Source organism: Drosophila gunungcola, unplaced genomic scaffold (genome assembly GCF_025200985.1).
Source record: "Drosophila gunungcola strain Sukarami unplaced genomic scaffold, Dgunungcola_SK_2 000157F, whole genome shotgun sequence".
Classification (NCBI taxonomy): domain Eukaryota; kingdom Metazoa; phylum Arthropoda; class Insecta; order Diptera; family Drosophilidae; genus Drosophila; species Drosophila gunungcola.
Genome location: NW_026453318.1, coordinates 114837 through 141505, shown reverse-complemented (window position 1 = coordinate 141505; position 26669 = coordinate 114837). Strand labels below are relative to the sequence as shown.

Below are 26669 nucleotides of genomic sequence, written 5' to 3'. Positions count from 1 at the left end.
TTTGCAAATAATATTTTCAAAAGTGAAATACATTTGTTTTATTTAAATATATGAAAATAAAAACTATTTCCAGATTGGAAATTTTAAAATACACTTAATAATACTATTATGGATACAAAACTTTTTATTTATTTATCATTTATAGATCCTTGAGTAGCTTGCCCTCCACATGGTATTAAGATTTTATTTTTAAATTCCTTGTATTGTTTCCGTTTTTATTGTATTGTTTATTGTTTTAAATGTTTACATATAGAATACAAATAAAACAAAACGTATTTATTATATATTTATCATTAAGAAATCATTGAGTAGCTTACCTTCTACATGGTATTTAAATTTTGTTTTTAAATACCTTATTTAGTCAGTTAAAGTATTTAATATTCTATATGATGGTTACAAATAGAACAACAATATATATATTTGTCATAAAGTAGCTTGGCTTCTCTATAGTAACCGCTTTCGTTAGGTAAATCTAAAATAATACAAAGAAAAAATTTGTTATTTTATGTGTTTATATGCTGTTATGACACTAAATTCATTTAACTGATTTTCTGACCATCTTTTCTTGTTTTCAAATACCTTGAATTGACTCTGTTTTGGTAAGTGTTAGTAGATTTTTGCCTGCGCCTAGAGTAACCGCTTTTCATCGTGTACCTCTTAGCTTTTCCGCTCATCTTCTATTTCCATTTTCCCATCCGTCGCCAGCGCTGACATTGTTGTTGTTGTTGTTGTTTTTCTTACTAGTGTTGTTGTTGTTGTTATTGTTGTTGTCTGCGTTGCCTACAAGCAATTTGCGGCGTTTTACATTTTGCATTTTGCGATTCTCATTTTGATTTTGATTTCGGTTGCAGTTGGCGCTGACGCTGGCGTCGCTGCTTCCTGTCATTTTTGTTGTGCGTGTGTGTGTGTGTGTGTGTGTGTGTGAGTGTCCTTTTGTTGATTGTCATCTCTGTCAGTCAGGACGACCTGCCAACCCCACCACTTCGTCCGTTCGTCCGTTCGTCCGTTCGTCCTTTCGTCCTTTCGAGTTCGCCTTTCGTGAGCCGCCTCAAGTGTCTGTCTGTGTGGCTGCGTGTTTTTCCTTGACTGGGCCACCTTGCGCCAATTATTGTCGCCTTGCGTCGCGACTTTTCAGCTTTTGGCATCAACACAGTTTCAGTCTCACAGTCTCGTTCTCGTTCTCATTCCCATTCCCATTTTTAGTCGCAACTATGTATCACGAAATGCCTTCAAAGAGTCCAGGTCCACGTTCGCGTCCAGGCAGTTCAAACAAGCGCCAAGAGTGTTCCTCTGGCTCAGCAGGCAAACAGACCCGCTTTTCCTTTCCTTTCCCCTGCTTTCCCCATGATTTCTTTTCCGCCTTTACCATCCCGCCGCCGAGTCAGCCATTTTTCGGCAAGTAGGTCAGTGGCAAAGCTCGCGAAACGAGGGTGGCCACAAAAGTTGGTAGTGGTTGGTAGAAAGAACTCAATCAAAATATAGGTTTTAAAAAATTGTGTTTAGTAAGGTTTAAAAATATATTCTTAGCCATTCTTTGATTACTTTCAGGGTATACATTTGCATTCATAACTTTAGTTCCAAGCAAAAATTGTTTAAAATGTGTTACAAAAGTTTGTGATAGGTATGTGCAGATATAGTAAAAACTGTATACATACTTTAAAACCCAATAGTTAATGTGCCAAATGTGCAGCCTAACAAACTGTTTAGTTTAAACATTTCTCAGAAAGTTACGTTAAAATAAAAACTTTCGCTGCAACTAGGAACTAGGTACTCATTCAATAAAGAATTGATGCTACCTAATTGAAAAACTTTTTTATTAAACAACATATGCTCATTGAAGGCAAAACGGCTTCTGGCTGATTAATGCTTGCCATAATTAAATGTGCTTCACCTTCCAATTAGAGGGCAAAAGCGAAGAGTTGCGAACTGAAGCTGTCTAGATGTCGAACATTACCTACACTCAGAAAACAAAACTGCTTGATTTTAGGAAATACTGCCTTAAATTCAAGGAATTATTGCCTTAAACCTTGTTTTAGGTCATGTCTTCCAAAGTTTTGTATGGAAGGCTCAAATTTAAGGTAATTAATCTTAAAATTTAGGCAGTTTTTAGTTTTCTCAGTGTAGTTGTGTTTGTAGTTCATTAGTACGGAAAAGTGAACTGGTTTCGTTGGTAATTTTAACAACAGCACTCTGATTACATTTTTATTAAAACCAGACTGGTGTATGCCTTTTAAAGCTCACATATTGGAAACTAGTTGCCGAATCCTTAGGACGCCCCTTAATTGGATGTTCCTGCCACCGAGCATGAAACATGTAATAAGGGGGCAAAAGAATAAAACACACACACACACACACAACCCATACACACACACACACGCACACAAAAGAGAGGAAAGATTGGCGAAATTGCCGTGAAAGAGTTTTCAAAAGAATTTCTGTGCACCCTGCCAGCCCCTGTCGCATTTACCCCACAACCCACCAACCCCCCCTATTTTTTCCGATGTCTGTTGTTGTTGCTCTTGTTAGATATTGTTGTTGCTTGTCCTCTGCTGCTTATTGTCGCTGATGCCTGTCCTTTTGATTCTGGAGGTAGAGGAGGTACTGGAGGTCCTGATGCTACTGATGCTACTGATGCTACTGATGCTACTGATGGTCCTGCTGGGGAGTCCTGCCCCAACCCAAACCCTTTGCCGCTTGAGTTACGCTCAGTCACCCGTTTTTGCTACGTTCACTGCTTGGCTCAGACTTTCCGACTTTGGCCACAAAAATGCCTTGACGCAGCATGTTCCACATTCGGCATTGCCCTGTGTGTTGGATCCTGGTTCTGGTACTGGTAGTGCTACTGCTATTGGGCTCAGATTAGCCCTCCTCCATCTCCAGCTCAGTTTTTCCTTCCTTTGATACCCTTGATGGGGCAACAGACACACCCTTGTTCCTGTTCTACTTTGTCAGGTATTAAAGCTGTTTATGAAATTTGAATGCAGTCTACGAAAGATTTAAGGTCAATTTGATTGTATAGAATTTGTTTTAAATATACAAATTTAAAGTAATTGAGTTGATCTACTTGACTTTGCGAAATAAATCTTATGAATAAGTTATATTCTAATATATAATATATATATAAATATATATTCATTTTACTTTATCAGGTATTTAAGCAGTTTGTTATATTTGAAAAAAAATTAATATAGAAGCTGATTTTTTTTATTGTTTTCTATTTATAAATATTTCATTATAAATCTTTTTAACTGAACCGTAATCATTCTAAGTTTCATATTAAAAATCACAAAAAATGAATCATTTTTTTAGTGTTCAATTTTTTTTGTCAGTCATTAAGCTGTATTTTTGTAAACTCTAAACGCAGTTATAAAAAACTGAAAAATGTTAAGGGCCAATTCGATTATATAAAAGCACCTTTTGATTATGTTTGTTATACGTATATACTTGGAGTATCATTTCAAGTTATCCTCATCCATTTTTAAGCTTTTTGTGAATTCGAGAAAATAAATATTTAAAAATGTATTTAAAGAAGGAGGGTTGTTAAATGAAAATAGAGGTGCATATATACATGTTAAGTTAGGCTTATGTTAGCAGATCATTGTTGACCGAAATAAGTTAATAGATAAGCTGTCAAAGCTTTAAATTATATCAATACTCTATAAGCATATAAAAAAACATTACATTTTCGTATAATCCGCTTAGTTGCAACTACTGGATTACAGGTCAGTGAGGCTTTTTTATTCTGGCTTGTATGATTAAATCAATAGTGTGCGATGCGGTGTGGTGGCATTTGGCATTCATGCCGGGCCAATCCTGCATCCTCCATCCTCCGTCCTCCCAATTCCCCACGCCTCATTTGTCGCATCCATGGCATCAATCGCATCCATCCGTCACCCCTTGCATATCCTCTGCCAGTTCACTTTAGTTCAGCTGAGTTCGGCGCTGGCATTGTCAACGTCCTCGGCACAGTCATAGTCATCGTCACCGTCAGCCCCATTCCGAAAACCCATCCCTGAACCCATTCCCAAACCCTTCCCTTTCCCCATCCCCATCCCCATAGTCATCGTCATGTTTCGTAACTTGAGTTGTTTAATGCACTTTTGCATGGTGACTGGCATTTTTGAGATGCCAACCCCACTTTTTGCCCCCGTTCCGTTCCGTTCCGGGGCTGGAATCCCAGTTTGCATATCTGATGAACATGCAAAATAATTGAAATGCATTCAAAAGTTTTCCAAATGCCCCGAAAGGAGCAGCCTTGGCAGTGCATTCCTGATCAGGATTTGTGCCTTGTTGGAATTGTTAATCGAGCGTGTCGAGCTGCCAAAATGTAAATGGATTTCCCAGCCATTTTCCAAATCAAGGCGACATTCGGGTCATTTAAATTCAGCCAAATGGCTGACAGAGTGCTGGGCTGCTTCGCAAATGGGAGGGTGGTCTGGGTGCTCCTCAAGGCCAAGAAAATTGCCAACTAATTAGGGTATGGGTGCCAGCTAATCGGACTCAGCCCCCGAAACTTTTGCTTGGCGCTGTCCACAAAAAAAAATTGGCTTACATCTGCTGCATGGCAGACATAAAAATAATAGTTTTTGCCAAAGAAGATTATGAGAATTGGATCCTCCTAAATCTCTAGTCATAATTTAAAACCAAGTGTGGTATAAGCATTTATTTTTAAACATAGGGTAATAAAAATATTATTTATAATTGTTTGGATAATTATTATTTAAGATTTTATTTTCAAACATATTAAATAGTTTAAATTAATTTAACCTTTTACAATTTTGGTTAACAGCTTTGGTTAAATACATGCTTTTATTTTCAAAGCTATAAATAGCTTTATAATCATAGTTTTCGCCAAAGAAAAGAATCCTGCTAGATCTCTAGTTATAATTAAAATTTTTACTACCCGTTTTTTATTTTCGTTTATTATCAAACATATTTTATAAGCATAAATACTTACGAACTTAGTAAAATAAGTTTTTAAGCTAGTGTTTTCCGTTTTGCTGATTCAATTTGACAAATTTCTAGCTTTACTTTCATACATTACAATTATATCACTCATACGCCTTGAGCGCCAAGAGCGTCCTCGTCTTGCCAGTCAGAAAGTCAGTTATAATTAATAGTTTACAACCAGTTTGTTAACTACGTTTATTTTCAAGCATATTTTAAAGCTGAAATAAACTAAGTTAGTAAGTATTATTTGCTTAACCCGGTCTTGAGGACTTTCTTACATTGTAATAGAACGGCAGCATGGCTTTTCTCGATTACAATTAGATCACTCATACGCCCGGAACGCCAAGAGCGTCCCTATTCTGCCAGTCATAAAGTCAGTTAGCTTGTTGGCCATTTAGCCAGTTTTTCAGTTGGCCACTTAGTCGGTGAGACGGAGACAGTCAGTCAGTCAGTCAGTCAGTCAGTCAGTCAGTCAGTCAGTCAGTCAGTCAGTCAGTCAGTCAGTCAGTCAGTCAGTCCGTCTGTTACTCATTTAGCCAGTTAGTCAGTGAAGGAGTGTCATGGGTGGCAAGCAGACATTTTCTAATCCTGGTTATCGGACCACTACCACTGGCCACTAATTGCTGGTTCGCTGGCTTTGGATTTTGTTTGTGTTTCTGTTTCTATTGCTGCTGTCGGTGCTGCGCTGGCGATTACTCATTATTCAATCTGGCTGCTAAATGCTTTAATTACGCTTGTTTTGCCAATTAAAAACAACACGTAACACGTAACGCAACTTAACGTGTCGGAGGCCAATCGGTCGTCCATTGAACCCTGACCCTTGAACCCTGACGCCGCTAGCCCGCTAGCCCTGGCCACCCGCTGACCCCGGACAAGATGAACGCTGGCCAGGCACGCAGGTGCCTCACACTTCACACTTCACTCCTCACTCCACCCTCCTCATCCCAATCCCAATGCCAATCCCAATCCCTGGCAAGCAAATCTTTTGGCAACTCGTCAACAATTGCGTGTTGACGCAGGACGCCCTTTGAACTCGTCCTTTTGCTCCTTGGCATATTTCACGCGGCCCCTTGTTTGCCTCGGTGCCAAAAAGGGCGGGAAAGCTAGAGTGAGGATGGGATGGGGATGGCGGGATGGGGGTCCTTCCCGGCAGCGGAGTAGTCAAGTGTTTGGCCCTCTAATTCGGGACGGGAACAGCAGGCACAAGGCACAACTTCATTACTGTTGAGCTGCCTTCGCGTGGGCGTGCTGAGATTTATTCAATTTAATTTGGCATCGGCGTCAAGTCGGCTTGGTGGTGTCGAGGCATGTGATTAAAAATTGTTTACCAAGTTCATTGACATTGAGCACACCAGCATCGGTGCGGAAGCCATTCAGCGGAACTCGGATGTCGGAAATCGAAACAGGCTGCCTAGCAATTCCGCTTCTGCCAGCAGCTTCACAGCAAGCAACTTGGCTCTAAAGGACCTCAATAAAATAGGTAACCAGACTAAATCAGGTTTTTGATATTGCTCTAGAGTTATTTCACTACTGGGTAAGAACTTTCGAATGGGAACAGAAGGGCATATCTTTGAGACTATGTTTTTATAAAAGAACTTAATCACCTAAGTAAATATTAATGAAATAATGAAATAATGCTTTATTAATATATGTCACAGCTGGTGATGAAGAACACTGATGGAACAAAGTTATTATCCAACTTAGTAAGTCCATATAAATATTTTTGCTTCGATTTGTATTCCATCTTTTTTATAACTATTTAAAATATACAAATTTTTAATTTTTTTTTGATATTTAATATCGGAAAATTTAATTTAAATTTAAGTCATATTACACTGTTTTAAATTCAAAAATTTTCTCATTTATTCCCTATTTTTTTTTTTAAATCAAAATAGTATTTAATATAATGATTTTATATTTAATTTCAATACGAATTGTAGGCATATATTTTGTACTATGTGAACAAAAAGATTTGTATTGCTGTCTTTTGTGCTAATGTTTTTTGTAGACCCGCCACTCTCAGTCTCATTAATCAGAGCTTCGAATCCGTTGTAAATTTGCCCATGGCATTCAATGGCAAATGCTAAATGCCCAATGTTCAATGTTCAATGCCCAGTTCCGTTTGCGTAATTCGCACCGCCTGTCACTCACCCACCATCAATTATGCGATTTAACCACTGGTCCGGCATTAGCTAATGCACTGCGATGATAGAACCCATTAGCAGGGATTGGCCTAAGGTCCTGGGAAGATACACCAGAAGTGCATATGCTCAGCTTTAGAGCGGGCTGCGGAGGAATGAAGGGCGGCACAGCAGCGTTGGCGGTACAGATGCCTTGGGCCGCAATGCGAATGATTTATTCAGCGCCCGCCTGCTTTCGCCTATCACTCATACGCCCCGGGTGCCGGGTGCCAGCTGTTTTCGAGCCCGTGACAGCCAGCCCCCAGCTGGCGCATTGCTATTGCCATTGCCATTGCGAGCTGGAAAACTGGAAAACTGGGAAACTGGGAAACCGATACCCATGCCCAAACCAAAACCAGAGCACAAATTGTAACCAAATCCCACACCATCGCGCTCTCACACAGAAGTCGAGCTGAACAATGGCTAATTATGACACCCCGAGTTCCGGGGAATGGAGATGAGGACAAAGACGAGGATGGCAATGGAGATGGGGATGGGAATGGTGACGGAGATGGAGATGGGGCGAAACCAGAGACCGCAGTGGAGCCATCTAATGGCAGCGCTTGAAGTATTAACTTATATTGCGGGAAGCCGTCAAATAGCCTCAGTGCTCACTTATTATTGACTAGAAGGCTACGATGACTCCACACCTAATTGCCCCAAGCAGTACAGTCCAAAACGACAATAAAAATTGATGCTTGTCTTGACCAGAACAGAATAATCAAATCCAAAGGGTTGGCAGTTGGCTAGTTGTTCTGCGATTTAAGTTAATAATCCGATTACGTCCACTTTATATATCCATGAGGCCATCTATTTGGTTGTAAAATTTGAGCTACTGGCCTAGAAGTGAGCTGCAGAACAATGGGCACCTCCGAAAAGTCCCTATTTCAATAGGCATTGAAGAACGCCCGGATTAGTAATCAGCTTTAATGCACACGATACCAATTACAATGAATATTTGGGTCAGAGACGAGCTGAACAGAATTGATATCGGAGTTACTGGCTGGCAGAATGTCAGAAAGTCTGAAATGCGGCACATCATTAGTGGGAAAAACGGGAAAATGCCATTTTTATTCTGCTGCTACTGCTACTGCTACTGCCCGTTAGCATTAATCAGTCGATTTTTGGTTATGGCAATTTACATGTGCATCGAGATGGGAGGTGTTGATTATCCTTGAGTAAATATAAACTATTAATTTATTGGTTCAAAGTGGAGAGATAAAAGACTTGAATAGTTAAGCTGTAAAAAGCTATGCTATCTTTAAGTAAATATAAATTAGAAAATTGTTTATAAGCTCTTAAGAGTTTAAAGACTTAAAGAGTTGACTGTGAACGCTTGACAAAAAATTTGTCCAAAATTCCAGGTTAATATATCTCTGTTTTTTTGCGGTATTTATATAAAGTGGAAATGCTCAAAAATAATACAAGAGTGCTCTTCGATTTCACAATTATTTGCAGAAGATTTCTTTGGCATCTCTTTAAAAGGTACCTGAAGGTAAATATTATAGTACAAAATTAACTTAAAGAAAGAGAAGGTTTTGAATGTAGGAAAAATATGAGGATTAAGGGATTTGAGTGTTTTCAAATTTAAAAAATGTTTAAATATGTAAGATGAATGATCTAAGAGTTCTAGAATTCGGTTATTTAAAGTACTTAAATAAAATAACTGGTTTGTATGGCATTTCGCATTCCTATTTAAGGTATTACAAATACATTTAAATAACAAGCTTGTGTTAGTATTTTTAAAAACATTTGCGAAGGCAATAAAAATCGCTGGTGCATTGGTGCCACTGGAGAGGCATTCCCTCCTTAACCTACTCGTATATTTTGTCTTAAGGGCCCGGCCTTATTGTTCTGTTCTGCAGCCTGTAGTCACATTGCCCTGCCGCTGGTTCATATTTTTATTTCCGCCACAAATCTTTGACATTCCCGTTGGCCGCTGGCTGGCTGGCAGTTCTGCTTTATTTCGCTTGTATACTCGCAGCCGTAACAGTAACTGCAGGGCGATAAATATCAAATACAAATGCCCGCCGGCAGAACTTCACGATGGTGCCACCATGATTCAGATTCCTACGATTCTACGACTCCTACTACGATTCCTACTCCAATTCCCGGAGAACGGTGACTAAGAAGCAGTTGACCCAGTTTAGCAGCTTATGGAATAATTCATTATGTATTTGCTTGCCATTGTCACTTAATTTGAGTGGGGTTGTTGGATATTTGGGGTTGTTGGGGTCGTGGGGTTACCCGCCCCAAAATCGAGGACCACATTGCGGTACTTTCGGCGTTTCGGGCAATTTGCTTGCGAACTAATTGTCCACGTCTCCAAACAGGAATTGAAATCCGAATCGATCAGGCGTCTAAGCGAATCGACATCGACATCGACATTGACCCCCTGCTGTTGTGCTGCCTTCCGTGTTTTATATTTAAGTGAAATGGTTTATTTGCGTTACTTTTATGGGCTTCTTTTGTCGTTGACAGCAATTTGTTTAGCCCGAAGGGGAAATTTTTGGTAATGGGACACTACAGCTTAAGCTTGCACAGCAAGCAAAATTTATAAGATGACAGAAAAAATTCATGAAATTCCTTATCAATTTGTTTTGAATATTTGGCTTATCATTTTGAATTATAGTGCAAAAGCGGTCTAGGATACTTTCATTTTCCATTTTCGGTTCAAAGTAATTTTATAATTTTAAATATATATATGTCCGAATAAGCCGAATAAGCAATGCAAAATTAAGTTGTTTTTTAAAGAAGATTTGCATATTTAATATCAAACTTCTATTATTCAATGGTAAAAGTTAAATCTTTTTGCTGACGTATGATATTGATACTGGCACCTATTTTCTTTCCGTGTGTAGAGTGGGGTGGTGGGATGATGAGGGTGACTTAAGGCGGCCTTCAATCGAACTCGCATCGCATCCAATTAACCTTGCTGGCCTAATCAAAATGCAGCTGGCGAGTGGCTGAAACTCGTCCTGCCTGGTAAATCAGTTTCGCAGCTGGAAGACATGGCGAGATGGCCCGAGATATTGAGTCCTTGCCAGGTGGAGCCTGTCTGTTGGCGGTCAGTAGCCATGTCTGGCCCTCTTTTTCCGCCCCGGATTGCCTTTTGGCTTTGGCTTTGGCTTTGGCTTTCCTTCTCACTTGCCTTTGCTTGGCTTTCAAGGCTCACGTGCGTGACAGGACTTCAGCCGAGTTGACTAACTTCCAGACTTTGCCCTCTATCTTAGCGACTCCCCGCCAATTTTTCATACCCTGGCCTGGGGTATCCCTGTTTTGTCCACTTTGCGCTAAGCTGCTTAAATAGTTCAGACAAAACAATCATTAAATCGAATGCTTTATCCTTAAACACTTGATTGCTCGATTCTTGCTTTCGGCTAATAAGCAGATTTGGCCTAAGTGGCTTCTGAAAACAAAGCAATTGCAGTGGAACAAAGGAGGAGCTTGAATTACAGTCAGAACAATGGAAATGCAAGCCGAGAATTAATTCCCATTTCAAGGGATCACTAAGTAAGTCCGAGAATGCATTGAAAATTTAATTTAAGCCAGGGCAGGCATTTAAAAGGGTACTGTGGGCTTCGGTTCGGGTTTGTTTTTTGTGGCTATTGAGGCCACGCCCAACCACCCAGGAATACTATGCACGGGACCAAAAATAGCTAAACTTCCTGTCGCCTCGGTCGACAGACAGAGAGACAGACAGACAGACAGATAAACTTCCCATTCCTCAAGCTCGAACCCGAAGTCGTAACGTATTCATCAAACGCCAATTCAAGTTGACCCAATTTCGCTCTCTTTTTCGGCTTTATGTGCGTAGTGGTAGAAACGCATTCACGTGAACGATTGACTCAACCTTTTCACTCTGTTCAAAATGCCAGATGCCCTTGAGTCCCGTTTATGTGGCCTTTTTGAACCCTTGCAGAGGGTATAATAATTTCAGTCAGAAGCTTTGCAACGCAGTGATGGGGACATAAATGACCCTATTAATCACAAATGTGTTTTTGATCAGCAATATCTGTCTGTCCGTAAAATAATGATATTTCCCCTATTTTTTTTATTTTTTAAATTCTTTTGGATAAAGTAATGGTTAAACAATTCAGAATTAAGCTTTTCATTTTATTAAAGTTGGAATATTATTTCATATACATAGCTGCCATAACTGCAATGTGTTAAAATGTTTTTAGGAATATTTCATTTTTGCAATAGCGGCAAGGGTATATGAACTTCGGCTTGCCGAAGCTTGCTTCCTTTCTTGTTGAATAGGCCGTGTGCCATTCCTGGCTAAACTTGCAGAGTTGAATAATTTATTTATGTTGCTTGTTGCTTGCTGCGCACCTGCCACTTTGACTTCTGCCCTCTTAGGGAAATGTTTGGCAGCTCTTTTCTCAGTGTTGTTCTTCTTGAGCTCTTGCCTTGGGCCAAACAAAGCCCGCTTAAGCATACACACACACACACACACACACACACACACACAGAGAGAGAGGCCTAAACTTGGATTCCCCGTTGGCCGAATCCCTGGCAGCAAATCAATGGCACAACTTAAAACCCCCTGAATTATGGTGGGCTTGGCTCTCACTCCTCACTCCTCAGTTCTCAGTCCTCAGTTATTATTGAGTGGAAGGCTGAAATGACTCCACAGCTAATTGCCCCATGCAGTGTGGCTCCAAAATAGCCAAAACGGCAATGAAAATTAATGCATAATGGTCTTAAGCCGGTCGACTGCCTCGACCAGAACAGAGCAATCCAATCGAAGGGGTTGGCAGTTCGCAGTTTGCAGTTGGCTGGTTCAGTTAATAAACCGATTAAGTTCAATTTATATATCCGTGAGGCCATCACATTTGGTTGAAAATTTGACTTGCTGGCTGCCCAGCTTAGTATTGAGCTGCAGAACAATGGGCACCTGCGAAAAATCCCTATTTCAACAAGCATTGAAGAAGTAATTAGCTTTAATGCACACGATACCAATTACAATGAATATTCGGGCCAGAGGCGAACTGGACAGAACTGATATCGGAGTTACTGGCTGGCAGAATGTCAGAAAGTCGGAAAAGCGGCACATCATCAGTGGGAACAACGGGAAAACGCTGTTTTTTTTTGCTGCTGCTACGTATAGATTACCTCACATTTAGTCCCTTTTTTAATAATTCACCAGGCTTGCGCGCTAGTTGTAGGTAAGAAAGAAATGAGCAAAAAAGTTCAGCTGTCAGGGCAACTTTTGTAGTTTGCCTGGCATTAAAACCAAAAAAAAAAAAAAAAAAAAAAAAAACACACACACACACAATTACAAAGACAAATAAAAATGAAAATGAAAATGTGCAACAGAAGTGTGTCACGGTTCCATTAAGGTAAAAATATATATCAGCTAGTGAGTGCCAGCTCCGACACTTGGCAGCTTAATTGCCCCATCTAATTTAAATGTGTTGGGGTCTTAAGACCCCTTCAGATGCTTTTTGTGGCTGCTACTGCCATTGCTACTGCTACTCGGGATACTGTCACCTTGAAATCGGAAATCGAAGGAAGGATGGAAGGAGGAAATGAAGGGGGATCTGGGGAACTAATATTGTGCTGCCGGGGCATGCAAATGCGCTGCAAAACCCTTTCGCTGGCACTTGGCAAATATTTCAGGCATCGTCAGTCGGTCGCCCATGCTCAGCTTTCACATTTCTATTCATTTCAATTGCACTCATTCACGGAGTAAGCAAAATTAAACTACGTGACCCTTTTGCTATGCGCTGCAATTTTTATTGAGTGGGATAAAAAAGGGATGCCAAAAGGGAGGTACTCTACAAAGTAAAACTCGCTTAGAACACACACACTCAAATAAACAGCAGGGCTGACCAGTCCAGTCCAGTCCAGACACGACACGACACGACACGACAGGTACGACTATCTGCGGCCTTGCGAACATTGCACATTTTTCTATAAAATATTCATTAACCAGATATTCATTAAAGTGACGCCGCCTCGTTAGGGTTAATGGCGCCAGTGGCCCCCAGTCGGTCGCCTAGAGCTCCGTAATTACATGGGTGCTGGATCGTGGATGGTGGATGCGGGATGGTGTGTGGGTGGTGCTGGATTGGAGATTGTGGGGCTCTTAAAACGAAGAGCCCTCTGCACCTCCTGCTATGTAGGTCAAGCATCCCCCTTCCAGTGTATCGCATTTTCTGGGGCGAGTTTGAGTTTGAGTTTGAGTTCGAGTTTGGGCTTGGGCTTGTGCTTTTAAATGCACCCTCCAGCCGCTAATCCACTTTCACACCATTGCCGCGACAATCATCGAAATGGGTGGCATTCGCAGTGGCAGACAAGCCAAACATATCAAATAGACACAATTACGCACACACTTGGCTGCCGAATTGGAAAAATTGGGGAAAAGTCTGGGCTCAGCTCACGTACGTAAAACCCCATTGCCGTTTGACCTCTAACCTTAGCACCTGGAATCAAAAATTGGCAAGTTGTCAAGGCGGGAATTGATCCATTACCCGGCTGCTTACCAGTCTAAATACACCGAGAGAAAGTATTTGCCTAATTCTTTAAACTAAAATAAAATATCAACTTATGTTAGTCCTTTTTTTCTCAAAGTTGAAAAGATAAAGTTTGTAAAAATATATTCTATAAATTCTACAGCGTTGACAGATTTTTAAATTATTTTTTAAACAAATACTTTAGTAATTGTACTATTCTGTAGGTTTTTGTGTTGCTTTAGAAATTTACAGTGTTTATATTTCAATTGTTTTTAGATTTATTTATTAACCTTATTTATCTTTTCATTATTAGTTTAAACCTTTATATCATTCCTAATCAACTCATTTATAGTCGAGCTTACCCTTCGTTTCATTAAAAATGCGGGGAACATTGAGATACATGAGTTTATTTTTGGGAAATGTACATATTTCGCTGCCACTTTAATTATTCATGTTGTTCTATTGTGACCCATTTTTTTTTTGCTGTGTAGGTCACCCACAGCCCCGCCCCTTTGGCCCGCTCTATCCATATGCAAACAACGGCAGCACAGCATGCACAAGGAATAAAGTGGCAACAACGACAGTTTCGAGTGTTGGCCTCGTGTTGACTTTTGTGAAAGGTGTGACAATATTTACAATGTCTTGTTAATTGAATTTAATGCGTCCTCTGTGTGTGTGTGTGCGTGATTGTGGGTGTTCGCGTATCCCAGTGTGTGTGTGTGTGTGTTTTTTTTTTTTTTTTGTGTCGACCCGCCGAGTGTTTGGCTAGGCAACAAAAGTTAATTCAAATTATTAATGGGCGATTTGCGAACACTTTGCGCTTGAATGCTGACAATGAGAACTCGTTGTCATCGCATCATGTGGTTGATTTGGCCCAGCAACTTACCCGGACTTCCCTTCTTCACGCAAGGAGGGGTTTAAGCCGGGCTTACTGGCGAAACCAGTAGGAAAAGCGTCCTTAACTCCTGACGCGCCAAAATAACACGCTCCCCACACAAAGACTTATTTTTTACTTGAACGCAAATAGGGGAATTCCATGGCAGAGCGTTACAGAGCGTCACGTTCAACCAAAGCAATTCAAACTGATTGAACGTAAATTGAAAGGCTCGTGCTATAAAGAGCCTGTATTTGCAGCAATACAGTTGCATCCAGGGGGCGCTATTACGGAAAATGTAGAAATTACAACTTTTAATTTTACATTTTTGCTATAAACACTAGGGAACACAAAAATTTGGAATTTGTTCAAATACATTTGACCCAGACTTTTCAAACAAAAATTCTAACTTTCCTCCAAAAATTTCAATATTTTAGGCCACAATAATATACATTTCGCCAACAATCCCAAAAAACACATTAAAAACTTGGTTTTTGTGTCAAAACCCTGGGAAATAATGGTCAAATACTGGAATGTCATACACCGTTGAATTCGCAATAAAATTTCCAATCGAATGGCATTCACAGTTAAAATTTTTTCAGATTTTCAAATTTCTGCAAAAAATGATGATGTACCCCCTTACAAAAAAGTCAGATTTGGACATAAAAATCACGTTTTTCAAAATTCGGTTATTTTGTCAACACTTAATTAATTGTTTTCAATCGATCAGGGATGGATGGCATAGGTTGCCAGCTGTTCAAAATAGCAACTCTTTTGACTTTGGGTCTTATTTTGGCAAAGTTACAACAAAAATACTCTTTTGAAATAATTATGTTTGAAAAATCGCCAAAGCTCCCAAAAAGCACATTAAAAACTTGGTTTTTGTGTCAAAACCCTGGGAAATAATGGTCAAATGCTGGAATGTCATACACCGTTGAATTTGCAATAAAATTTCCAATCGAATGGCATTTACAGTTAAAATTTATTCAGATTTTCAAATTTCTGCAAAAAATGATGATGTACCCCCTTACAAAAAAGTCAGAAATTTGGACATAAATAAATTTTTCAAAACGCGTTTTTTCAAAATTCGGTTTTTTTGTCAAAACTAAATTAATTGTTTTCAATCGCTCAGGGATGGATGGCATAGGTTGCCAGCTGTTCAAAATAGCAACTCTTTTGATTTTGGGTCTTATTTTGGCAAAGTTACAACAAAAATACTCTTCAGAAATAATTCTGTTTGAAAAATCGCCAAAACTCCCAAAAAACACATTAAAAACTTGGTTTTTGTGTCAAAACCCTGGGAAATAATGGTCAAATGTTGGAATGTCATACACCGTTGAATTCGCAATAAAATTTCCAATCGAATGGCATTCACAGTTCAAATTTTTTCAGATTTTCAAATTTCTGCAAAAAATGATGATGTACCCCCTTACAAAAAAGTCAGAAATTTGGACATAAATAAATTTTTCAAAACGCGTTTTTCAAAATTCGGTTTTTTTGTCAAAACTAAATTAATTGTTTTCAATCGATCAGGGATGGATGGCACAGGTTGCCAGCTGTTCAAAATAGCAACTCTTTTGATTTTGGGTCTTATTTTGGCAAAGTTACAACAAAAATACTCTTCAGAAATAATTCTGTTTGAAAAATCGCCAAAACTCCCAAAAAACACATTAAAAACTTGGTTTTTGTGTCAAAACCCTGGGAAATAATGGTCAAATGTTGGAATGTCATACACCGTTGAATTCGCAATAAAATTTCCAATCGAATGGCATTCACAGTTCAAATTTTTTCAGATTTTCAAATTTCTGCAAAAAATGATGATGTACCCCCTTACAAAAAAGTCAGAAATTTGGACATAAATAAATTTTTCAAAACGCGTTTTTTTCAAAATTCGGTTTTTTTGTCAAAACTAAATTAATTGTTTTCAATCGCTCAGGGATGGATGGCATAGGTTGCCAGCTGTTCAAAATAGCAACTCTTTTGATTTTGGGTCTTATTTTGGCAAAGTTACAACAAAAATACTCTTCAGAAATAATTCTGTTTGAAAAATCGCCAAAACTCCCAAAAAACACATTAAAAACTTGGTTTTTGTGTCAAAACCCTGGGAAATAATGGTCAAATGTTGGAATGTCATACACCGTTGAATTCGCAATAAAATTTCCAATCGAATGGCATTCACAGTTCAAATTTTTTCAGATTTTCAAATTTCTGCAAAAAATGATGATGTACCCCCTTACAAAAAAGTCAGAAATTTGGACATAAATAAATTTTTCAAAACGCGTTTTTCAAAATTCGGTTTTTTTGTCAAAACTAAATTAATTGTTTTCAATCGCTCAGGGATGGATGGCATAGGTTGCCAGCTGTTCAAAATAGCAACTCTTTTGATTTTGGGTCTTATTTTGGCAAAGTTACAACAAAAATACTCTTCAGAAATAATTCTGTTTGAAAAATCGCCAAAACTCCCAAAAAACACATTAAAAACTTGGTTTTTGTGTCAAAACCCTGGGAAATAATGGTCAAATGTTGGAATGTCATACACCGTTGAATTCGCAATAAAATTTCCAATCGAATGGCATTCACAGTTCAAATTTTTTCAGATTTTCAAATTTCTGCAAAAAATGATGATGTACCCCCTTACAAAAAAGTCAGAAATTTGGACATTAATAAATTTTTCAAAACGCGTTTTTCAAAATTCTGTTTTTTTGTCAAAACTAAATTAATTGTTTTCAATCGCTCAGGGATGGATGGCATAGGTTGCCAGCTGTTCAAAATAGCAACTCTTTTGACTTTGGGTCTTATTTTGGCAAAGTTACAAAACAAATTCTCCTCAGAAACAATTTTGTTTGAAAAATCGCCAAATCTCCCAAAAAGCACATTAAAAACTTGGTTTTTGTGTCAAAACCCTGGGAAATAATGGTCAAATGTTGGAATGTCATACACCGTTGAATTCGCAATAAAATTTCCAATCGACTGGCATTAACAGTTAAAATTTTTTCAGATTTTCAAATTTCTGCAAAAAATGATGATGTACCCCCTTACAAAAAAGTCAGAAATTTGGACATAAATACACTTTTCAAAACGCGTTATTCAAAATTCGGTTTTTTAGTCAAAACTAAATTAATTGTTTTCATTCGCTCAGGGATGGATGGCATAGGTTGCCAGCTGTTCAAAATAGCAACTCTTTTGATTTTGGGTCTTATTTTGGCAAAGTTACAACAAAAATACTCTTCAGAAATAATTCTGTTTGAAAAATCGCCAAAACTCCCAAAAAACACATTAAAAACTTGGTTTTTGTGTCAAAACCCTGGGAAATAATGGTCAAATGTTGGAATGTCATACACCGTTGAATTCGCAATAAAATTTCCAATCGAATGGCATTCACAGTTAAAATTTTTTCAGATTTTCAAATTTCTGCAAAAAATGATGATGTACCCCCTTACAAAAAAGTCAGATTTTGGACATAAAAATCACGTTTTTCAAAATTCGGTTATTTTGTCAACACTTAATTAATTGTTTTCAATCGATCAGGGATGGATGGCATAGGTTGCCAGCTATTCAAAATAGCAACTCTTTTGATTTTGGGTCTTATTTTGGCAAAGTTACAACAAAAATACTCTTCAGAAATAATTCCGTTTGAAAAAATCGCCAAAACTCCCAAAAAACACATTAAAAACTTGGTTTTTGTGTCAAAACCCTGGGAAATAATGGTCAAATGTTGGAATGTCATACACCGTTGAATTCGCAATAAAATTTCCAATCGAATGGCATTCACAGTTAAAATTTTTTCAGATTTTCAAATTTCTGCAAAAAATGATGATGTACCCCCTTACAAAAAAGTCAGAAATTTGGACATAAAAATCACGTTTTACAAAATAATAATAATTTTGTTTCAAACATCTAAAAAAAAACTTCGAGCATCGGTCAAACAAATTTTTTATTTAAATCGACCGGGAATTGATGGTATATTTCCGCAGCTCCACAAAACAGAATATTTTATGTCTGTGCGTTTTATATTGGCCAAGTTACAAATCTACAAAAAGCCAAAAAACACTTTAGTGAGTTAGTTATTTGTTTTTTTAATATTTTTCTGGGTTTCTCTTTTTGTTGTAATAAAGCTCAATATAATTTATTTAAATTAGTAAATTATACGACTGTTGCATACTTTTGGGAACTTGTGTTTACACATGACATCTGTGATGTAGCGACACATGCTGACTGACAAAAGCTCGTTGCATGTAAAAAGATAAACTATAATAGACAGCTTCCGCATAGTGGCCGCCAGGGGGCGTTCGAATGTATGTGACAGCGGCCACGCGTCGTATGAGTAATGTACTGAATTAACAAGCGGGGGCGGCGGAAAAAGCACTGGCATGCGATTGCAGTGCGACCTACGGCAACGACAGCCACAGTTAGCCAGTTAGCAAACCAGACAATGCGGCTATGTGGCTATATGACTGGCCAACGGCCGTCCAATAATTATTAATTATCTGACCGCGGACTGCATTCATCGAATGCCGCGGGCATGAATAACGCGATAAGGTGCGCGCCCTCGTCGAAGAATGCGGGCAGCGGACGTGTTGATTCCTCCGTGGAGTGCAAACGGAAACCAATCTGATCCTACGCCTCTTGGCGACTTCAAGTAGCACCAATAAAAAAATAGCTTTTATTTGGGTTAAACGGACTCAATCGGGCAAGCGGACGGCGAGTGTCGTAAGTGCCGAGCGAATTGGCCATAAAGGCGCAGATATGGCCAATATAAATGCCCGATAGGCAGCTTCCGATCGGAAGTGTCGAGGGCTCTCGTGAAACGGCGTGGCTATCAATCTACAATCGTTGGGAATAAGGCTTTTGGCCCGCGAAGAGGTTTTAATGATAATACCTCTAAACGAACCAAAATCAATCAAGGAAAACCTAATAATAATCGGAAGTGTGATCTACTTGCTGAAAATGGTAACCTTTTTATTAGGTATACATAAATACGCATTATAATAACTTTTAAAACATTTATTTATCTATCACAAATAGAAGAGAATATATCTATTTTATAAATAAAAATTAACATTGTAAAAAAAAACGTAGTGTACCCAAATATCTTGTATTCAATATAAATATTTTCCACTTGAATTTAATTCATTCAGGTTTTTATTTTTAAAAATGAAAACATTGCACAAAATTTTAATATTTCATTTGACTATTTTCTGATTTGAATTAAATATCTGAATATTTAGTTTAAATTTAAAACATATTTAAATCAAATAAAATGCATTTAAATCAAATGGGAACTATTTTAAATCTAATATTTTCCACAATAATTTAAATTTTTAATATTAAATCATGTAATTTATGCTTTGTATTTAATATTATGATTTCATATTTTATAGCAATATTGTGTGTATTAAACACAATTTTAAATTCAATTCAACATTTTCAGCAATGCGTCGTTAATTTTAAAAATATCGTCTGTATACATACACCTATTTGAAATACCTAAAAGAGAGTCAATTTTAGGAGGGCCCCATTAAGTTATAAATGAGTAGATAATGAAAATACTATGCCGATAAGCTGCTTTCGATCGGAAGTATGTACAAGCATACCTCGGCAACATGAACAAGTGACGACATGTCCGATTTTGTCAACTTATATTTCACAATATTATAAAATCCCTCCGTTACACCCACCAAATTAGTATACAGTTCTGTTTGTCTTTCTTTTGTTTATTTTGCACATACTTAAAAACTAAGCTCAAGAATGTCTGTACAATACTTCGCTTCGTTTTCATTCACAATCGTTCGTTTTTCTTCACATTCACTAAGAACTATTCAAAAAAAGTACTTAAAATAAATCACAGTAGATTTAAGCATTTTTTTGTTTATGTCTGGGTTTTTGTTGGCTTTTTCTTGGCGCACTTTTGCCGCCGTTCACAAATAAATATTTTTTTTATATAAATACAATATGGATATAAATAAATAAATAAATTACTACACATATAGGGGGTGGACAAAAAAAAAATAGGGCATACATACATGCTAAATGGGAAATAAATAGTCGAGATGGGAAATGGTTTTAGTTTGGCAACTGGAATGGAAGGCGCTCTAATACTCAATACTAAATACTCAATAAATAAATAAATACTATAGTACGTGTCTAAATGGCATTCGACAAAAATTCTTCGTTCTGGCCCGTTCATTTAGTCCGGGTGGTCCTCTATTTGGCTTGGAAGCTGGAAAAGCTGTGGAGCTCGGAAGCTGTTAATACTGGAAGGGCGTGATCTTCATGTGTTTGGCTGGCTCAGCACTCAGCACTCAGCATTCAGCATTCAGCGGACGCCGAATTGACGCCGGCTCCATTGGAGGCGGAGCTGGAGCTGGAGCCCAGGTCGAGCATTTCGGAGCTACCCGCCCGCAGGCCGCTCGCTGACGCTCCTCCGTGGGCCGCTCCTGCCGCTCCTGCCGCTCCCGCCGCCACCGCCAAATGGCGCCGCTCACCGCTGTTACGCTTGGGCCGCCGCAGCGCCCGGTGCAGGGTCTTCCACACATTGTCCAGATACTGGAAGTACAGCTCCTTGCTGACCTTCAGGTCCCGCTGGTCCGCCTCCGCCGAGCCGTTGGCCGGCGTGTGGAAGTTCAGCCGCTCCTCCATCGCCTGGCGACTCACGCGGCTCAGTTTGGCCCCATTGCTGTTCGGATAGGAGGCATTGATGGTCGACTCGATCTCGCAGAGCATGTAGCGGGCGCTGACCAGCAGGTCGTGCAGCTCCTTGGTCACGGCCTCGTTGAGGCTCTTCTGCTGGTCCTTGCGGAACTTGTACTGCGCCCGTCCCAGATACGAGAAGCTGCCCACGAAGGTCTGCATGTGGCGGTACCAGGTCTTGAGCTTCACCTGTAAAGTAAAGAGGCTACTTAGTTTGTTTGCTTGGCTTGGCTTGGGTTTTTGTTTTAGTTTCTGGTGCTCTGATGCTCTGGTGCTCTGATGCTCTGGGAAGGGCATGCAAATGAGGCGGGCCCGGACATGGCGAAACTGGTCTGTGCCGCCCAGGGCGGAGCAGGTCCGCTTCTGTCTCAGAATCAGCCTCATCCTCAGTTTCAGCCTCAGCCTCAGTTGCAAACTCAGACTCAGTTCGCAGCTCATCAGTCAAGATTTAACACTTACCGCACTCGTGGGCTTCGTCATGTTCGGCAGGAACTTGTACTCGCGCTGAAAGTGCTGGTGGTTGCCGTACTCCAGCGTGGCGCGGTGGGTAATGTCTTGGTACTCGCTCATCGTGATGTTCCGCAGGTTTTCGAGGTGCTGCAAAGAGTAAGGGGCAGGGGCATCGATGAGTAATGCATCTCCGCGGAGTGACAAAATATTCTTTCTCCTTAACTTAACTGGTTAAGTAGCCATATCAAGGCTATAGAGTCCACCCCCTGCTATTTGTATTTAATTTTGACCTAAAAAGTGTAAATGCTCTGGCATTTATAGTAAAAATCACTTTAAGAAAAAGAAAACCAAAGAAAAGTTAAGCTTTAAGTTAAAATTCTATAACTCAAACAATTTAACGATGAGTAATGCATCTTTGTGTTCTTTCTCTTTGATTTTACTTGTTGTATAGCTATAAAACCAACCACCATCGCATTTTGTTTATATCTTAATTGGATTGTCATGGCTTTTAAAGAAAATGGAGTTTTGTCTTGCATTTATACATTTTGTTATCATTTTTACAAAAAGGAAATCCTACCAGTTATAATTGTAATTAAAAACAATTGTAATTAATAGTAATTAATTAATTAGTTAACATGTCTATCCAAATGAAGTTTTTACATTTTGTTAAAAATTTTTTTTTAAGAAAATCCCACTTTGAATGCAATTCTAGTTCTTCTGCTTGAATTCCCATGTTTATAATCACTTTTTATTACTATTCATTTTGTTTCATTTTTTAAAGCCTGTCAGTCCAAATGGAGAATAGTTATCAAAAAATTGGTTGTTAATTGATAAATTTGTTCATAATTTGGAGAAAAGTTAACCCTTTAATAATTGCAATTTCAAAGTTTAAATTTCTAAGTCTGTAAGCACTATTGATCAATTTTTGTTATAATTATCCATAAAATGTTTAAGTATTTATGCATTTCCCTCGCAGTTTATGACTAGCTTTGGTTGATATTTTTGTTTCATTTAATAGCTGTAATTACCTTGCGCTTGATCACGCGTCCCTGGCTGGCACTGCTGTCGCTGAGGCTCTCGTCCGGCGTGTAGGTGCCCCCGCAGGGGTTCTCCCACTCCGGGATCTCCGGCCTGCTGCCGGCGAAGAGGCGCAGATTGTGGCTGCGGGCGTGCCGCGTCCGCTGGCGGCGCAACTCCTTCCTGGCAGCCCGCATGGTGGCCTGGGCGATCTCCTCGTAGCTGCTCTCGCTCAGACTGAGATCGCTGTCGTAGCTGCCCTCGCCGAAACTCTCGGACAGGCCGTGATAGGGATCGAAGTTGAACACGGGCAGGACATCGCCCGCCGAGGACGATGAAGATGAGGACGAGGATGAGGACTCATCGTAGGCATAGTCCAGAGCCAGATGGCGTGCCTGTGTGTGTGGCAGCACAACGGCCAGGATCATGATGGCCAGCAGCAGCCGAAGGCTGTGGCAGCTCCACTGTGTGCGTTGACTGCTACTGCTGCTTGGGCTCTCTGTGCTGACTGCAAGGAAAGGCAGAGAGGAAAATGCGTTAGTCAGGAGGGAGGAGGCCATGATGACCATGATGGCAATCCCGGGCGTACCGTTTAAGGTGAGGGCTGGCATTGATCCGGTAGGTGGCTAACAGGCACGCACACTCACTCACTAGCTAACTAACTAACTAACTAACACTAGCTAACTGCTAACTTGGCTAACTTGGCTAACTTGGCTAGCTGGCTGGCTGGCTGGCTGGCTAACTACGCGGTCTCTCCGGCTCGACGGCTGCTGGCTAAGTGACTGCCGCTGCAGCGGCGTTCGAAAATTTTAAGCCGTCCGTCGCTCACGCACTCCGTCGTCGTCGTCGTCGTCGTCGTCGTCGTCACTCCGATCATTTCGACTCATTCTTTGGTGTCTCAGTGTCTCAATCTGGGAATGCCAATCGATCGAGCGAGAGAGTAATTGTGAGTATGAGTATGAGTGCAATTACAGCAGCCTGAGCAATTTTTTGTTTTTGACATTATTTTGAGCATTTGTCATGCTCTCGAAATCGAAATCGACATCGAACTCACAATCGCTTTCATCTCTCTCTCTCTCTCTCAACATCACTCTCACTCTCACTCTCTTTCTCTCAATCAGCCACTTTTGGCTGAATTTCACCAGAAATATTACTCATAGGCATTTGGGTTTTTTTTTGCGCCACCAGACGACCAGACGAGTGCCAGACGTCGGCGGAGTCTGCGGCACAATGTGCTGACGTAGTCCGCAGCCAGTAGCCAACTCTTTGAATAATCCAAATTCCCACTCAGTTATTTAGCCATTCAGCTGAGCGGCTGAACGCTCTCGACCAATCGCCGAAGTCGTTGTTGCCGTAGGTCAGCGACTTGATAACGCTTCGACGACTGCACTGTGCCAACTGCCAACTGCCAGCTGCTCTGCCCGCTGCTCAGCCGACTGCTCTGCCGACTTCGATAAGGCACGTGCTGCCCAGCCTAGTTGTTGTTATTGCTGTCGTTGTCGTTGTCGTTGTCGTTGTCGTTGTCGTTGTCGTTCGACGGACGATCAGCTGGCCAAGGCCATAAGCACTAATTGGCCGGTATTCGAGATATTGGAAAGTTCTGGTTCTGGTTCTCATTCTGGACTTCATGATGATTAATACCCTTGTGATAGTGCCTGTTTTACGATCTCTATATTTTTTTTTTTTTTTTTTTTTTGGGCCAGCGAAAGTGGAGGCAGGAACTCGAACTCAAACTTGAACTCATGTGAGCTGATCGCTGATGGCCAGATTAGATCGCAGCTGGAGAGGATTGCACGCGAGCGATTGGCGTGGTCATGTGAGGGATTTTTAGCGTGATGGTGAATCAAATGCGGACGGGAGTTATCAGAGCCATAAATATGTGTGGCAGCAATAATTTGAAGTGCTGGAACTCAAATTGATTTGTAGTTAATCGAACTTTAATCGCTATTTTTGGCTCTAATTTTTCCTCTACTATCAGAGCTTAAATTGAACTTCTTTTGGCGGCAATCGCACCCCCCCCCCACCTTCCACTTTATTAGCCACTAGCATTTGGCATTAGCATCGAAGTCGGTTATGAACAGTTCGATCACTTGCCGTCCGGAAAGGGGGGATTCACCCAAGACCCAGATGACACACTAGTACACTAGTACCCTAGTACCCTAGTACACTAGTACACTAGTACACACACACACACGCAGCATTAATCATGGGAACCGATCGAAGTTATTCCGTAATGGGGTAGCCAGGCCAGCTAGCAAATCATCTTTTTATATAGACAATGGCGAAAGACAGGGAAAGTTATCTGTTTCTTTTTTTGTTTTTTGTTTTTTTTTTTGGGGTTCTGGGAAAGCGGTGATCTAATTGTTTGTCCCACAAAAACAAACAAACACAAACAAAAGTGTCAGACTTTGCACCCCCTACTTACTGTGATGTTGCATTTTCGGGGCTGGATCACGTTCTATTTTGGCACCGTCCATCGGGGAATACTGTGTGGGGTCAGGATTAATACTGAAGTACGGTGATATGTTAATGTTCACTGCAGAGAACAGGCTCCGACTGTCTCGCATTCGCTGCGTTAGTTCAAGTTAGTTGTAAAGTGTGTGTGTGCTTGTGTCGCGGGTGGTGTGTGCCGGGACAATTAGCATTGGCGTGTGTCTAAGCGAAACTGATTCATGGTCTCGGGCCGTCGCATAATTTTATATTTATACGAAAATCGCCGGCCGCCTGTGGGGCAGTCCCAGTCGCAGTCGCCGTCGCTGCCTCAGTCGCCGCTGGAGCAACGGAGCCATGGAGCCATGGAGCTCCTCTGCTTTTAGTGCCGCTTCTGCTCCTGCTATCTCCCAGTCGGAGCAGCGCTGTCGCCGACGCCGTCGCAGTCGCAGTCGCAGTCGACGCCGGCGTGAACGTCAATGAAGTCAACGAAGTGCCGTCGTGCGAAAGAATCGCAATCGGAATCGGAATAGGAATCGAAATGGGAGTCAGAAGTGCGCGCCACGCTTATAATTATTATTGGATTTGATTCGATTCGATGATTGCCCGAGCAGTGGACAGAGCGGACAGAGCGGCAGAGCGGCAGAGTTGGGCAAAGCTCCCCCCGCCCTCCGTAACTGAGTTATTTATTTTTATATTTGCACATCGTATTTACTTTTCATCAATTACGTATGTGTAGTTGGAAGTCCGTTAGGTGTTGGTTGGGACTGGGACTGGGACTGGGACTGGGACTGGGACTGGGACTGGGACTGGGACTGGGACTTGGATTGGGATTGGGCCACCACCACCCTCCGCCAGTGGCTCCCACACAACTCTTTGCCAGGGGGATTTTTCTTGGAAGCAAAGTGGTGTGCGTACATGTGTCTCATTATGTACACCTTCAGTTCGTCGTTGCCTGCCATTGAGGTTTTTGTTTGCGTCACAACACAACACATCACAACACAACACAACACAACACAACTCCCCCTCCCCGCCTCTGGTCAGTGGTGGTGGTGGTGGTGGTGATGGGCATGGCAATGCGAAATTAATTGCATTGATTGCGGACCGAGTTCAAAAATCATGTTTTTCAACACGGGGGATTTTTTCGGCTGTGGCCGAGAGGCCATGGGAAATCTTGGGCGCGACAATGGAGAGATCTCTGGGTCGATCATCCTCATGTGCCACATGGATGCCACCTTCTCCACGATCCCCGATTAGTGGACCCACACAAATCCACATGCGATGGAAGTGGTGATAACGGTCTAAGCGCTCAAAACAGGTTGACTTGAACAAAAAGCAGTTCTGAATGGACGTTTGAAAACACACATGCTATTGGAGAATCGGAAAAGCTTTAGTTGATAGTTTTGAAATTAATTTGAAATTAATTTTGTATATCACAAATAACATACTTTTTACTTACCCCTACTTACTTATGTTTAAGTGAGTCCAAACTAAGAATATATATTTTATACAGCTTATATTACATATAAATTTATGAACTCTGATTTTATTCTTCTTGTTTCTTAACTCTTACATCACACTTAATCATTTGGTCAAAAAACAAAATTTATCACGTAA

At 40.4% G+C, this 26669-nt stretch overlaps 2 protein-coding genes across 3 annotated transcripts in view; both read right to left on the bottom strand.

Annotated features, from left to right (window-relative positions):
- LOC128265801 (uncharacterized) overlaps window positions 1–26669 on the bottom strand; it is a 58360-nt gene that overhangs the window by 9736 nt on the left and 21955 nt on the right. The window lies entirely within an intron of this gene.
- On the bottom strand, window positions 20170–25276 carry LOC128265799 (uncharacterized). 2 transcript variants are annotated; one of them, XM_053002015.1, is made up of 4 exons: window positions 25048–25276; window positions 22634–23130; window positions 21615–21752; window positions 20170–21344 (listed from the first exon to the last, which is right to left on the bottom strand). In XM_053002015.1, exons 1-4 carry the CDS (start codon window positions 25187–25189, stop codon window positions 20775–20777), a joined length of 1347 nt encoding a protein of 448 aa, XP_052857975.1. In that variant the 5' UTR covers window positions 25190–25276; the 3' UTR covers window positions 20170–20774. The 2 variants fall into 2 exon arrangements, with proteins under 2 accessions (XP_052857975.1, XP_052857976.1); XM_053002016.1 differs by lacking the exon at window positions 25048–25276 and adding an exon at window positions 23212–23386.

Bases quoted from the DNA above. Each gene is read 5' to 3' on its own strand.
- LOC128265799 (XM_053002015.1), bottom strand. From the start codon at position 25,189: ATGCGAGACAGTCGGAGCCTGTTCTCTGCAGTGAACATTAACATATCA. The intron at 23,131-25,047 runs GTAAGTAGGGGG...CTTTCCTTGCAG, and splicing joins CCCGAAAATGCAACATCACA to TCAGCACAGAGAGCCCAAGC. The intron at 21,753-22,633 runs GTAATTACAGCT...TACTCTTTGCAG, and splicing joins GACGCGTGATCAAGCGCAAG to CACCTCGAAAACCTGCGGAA.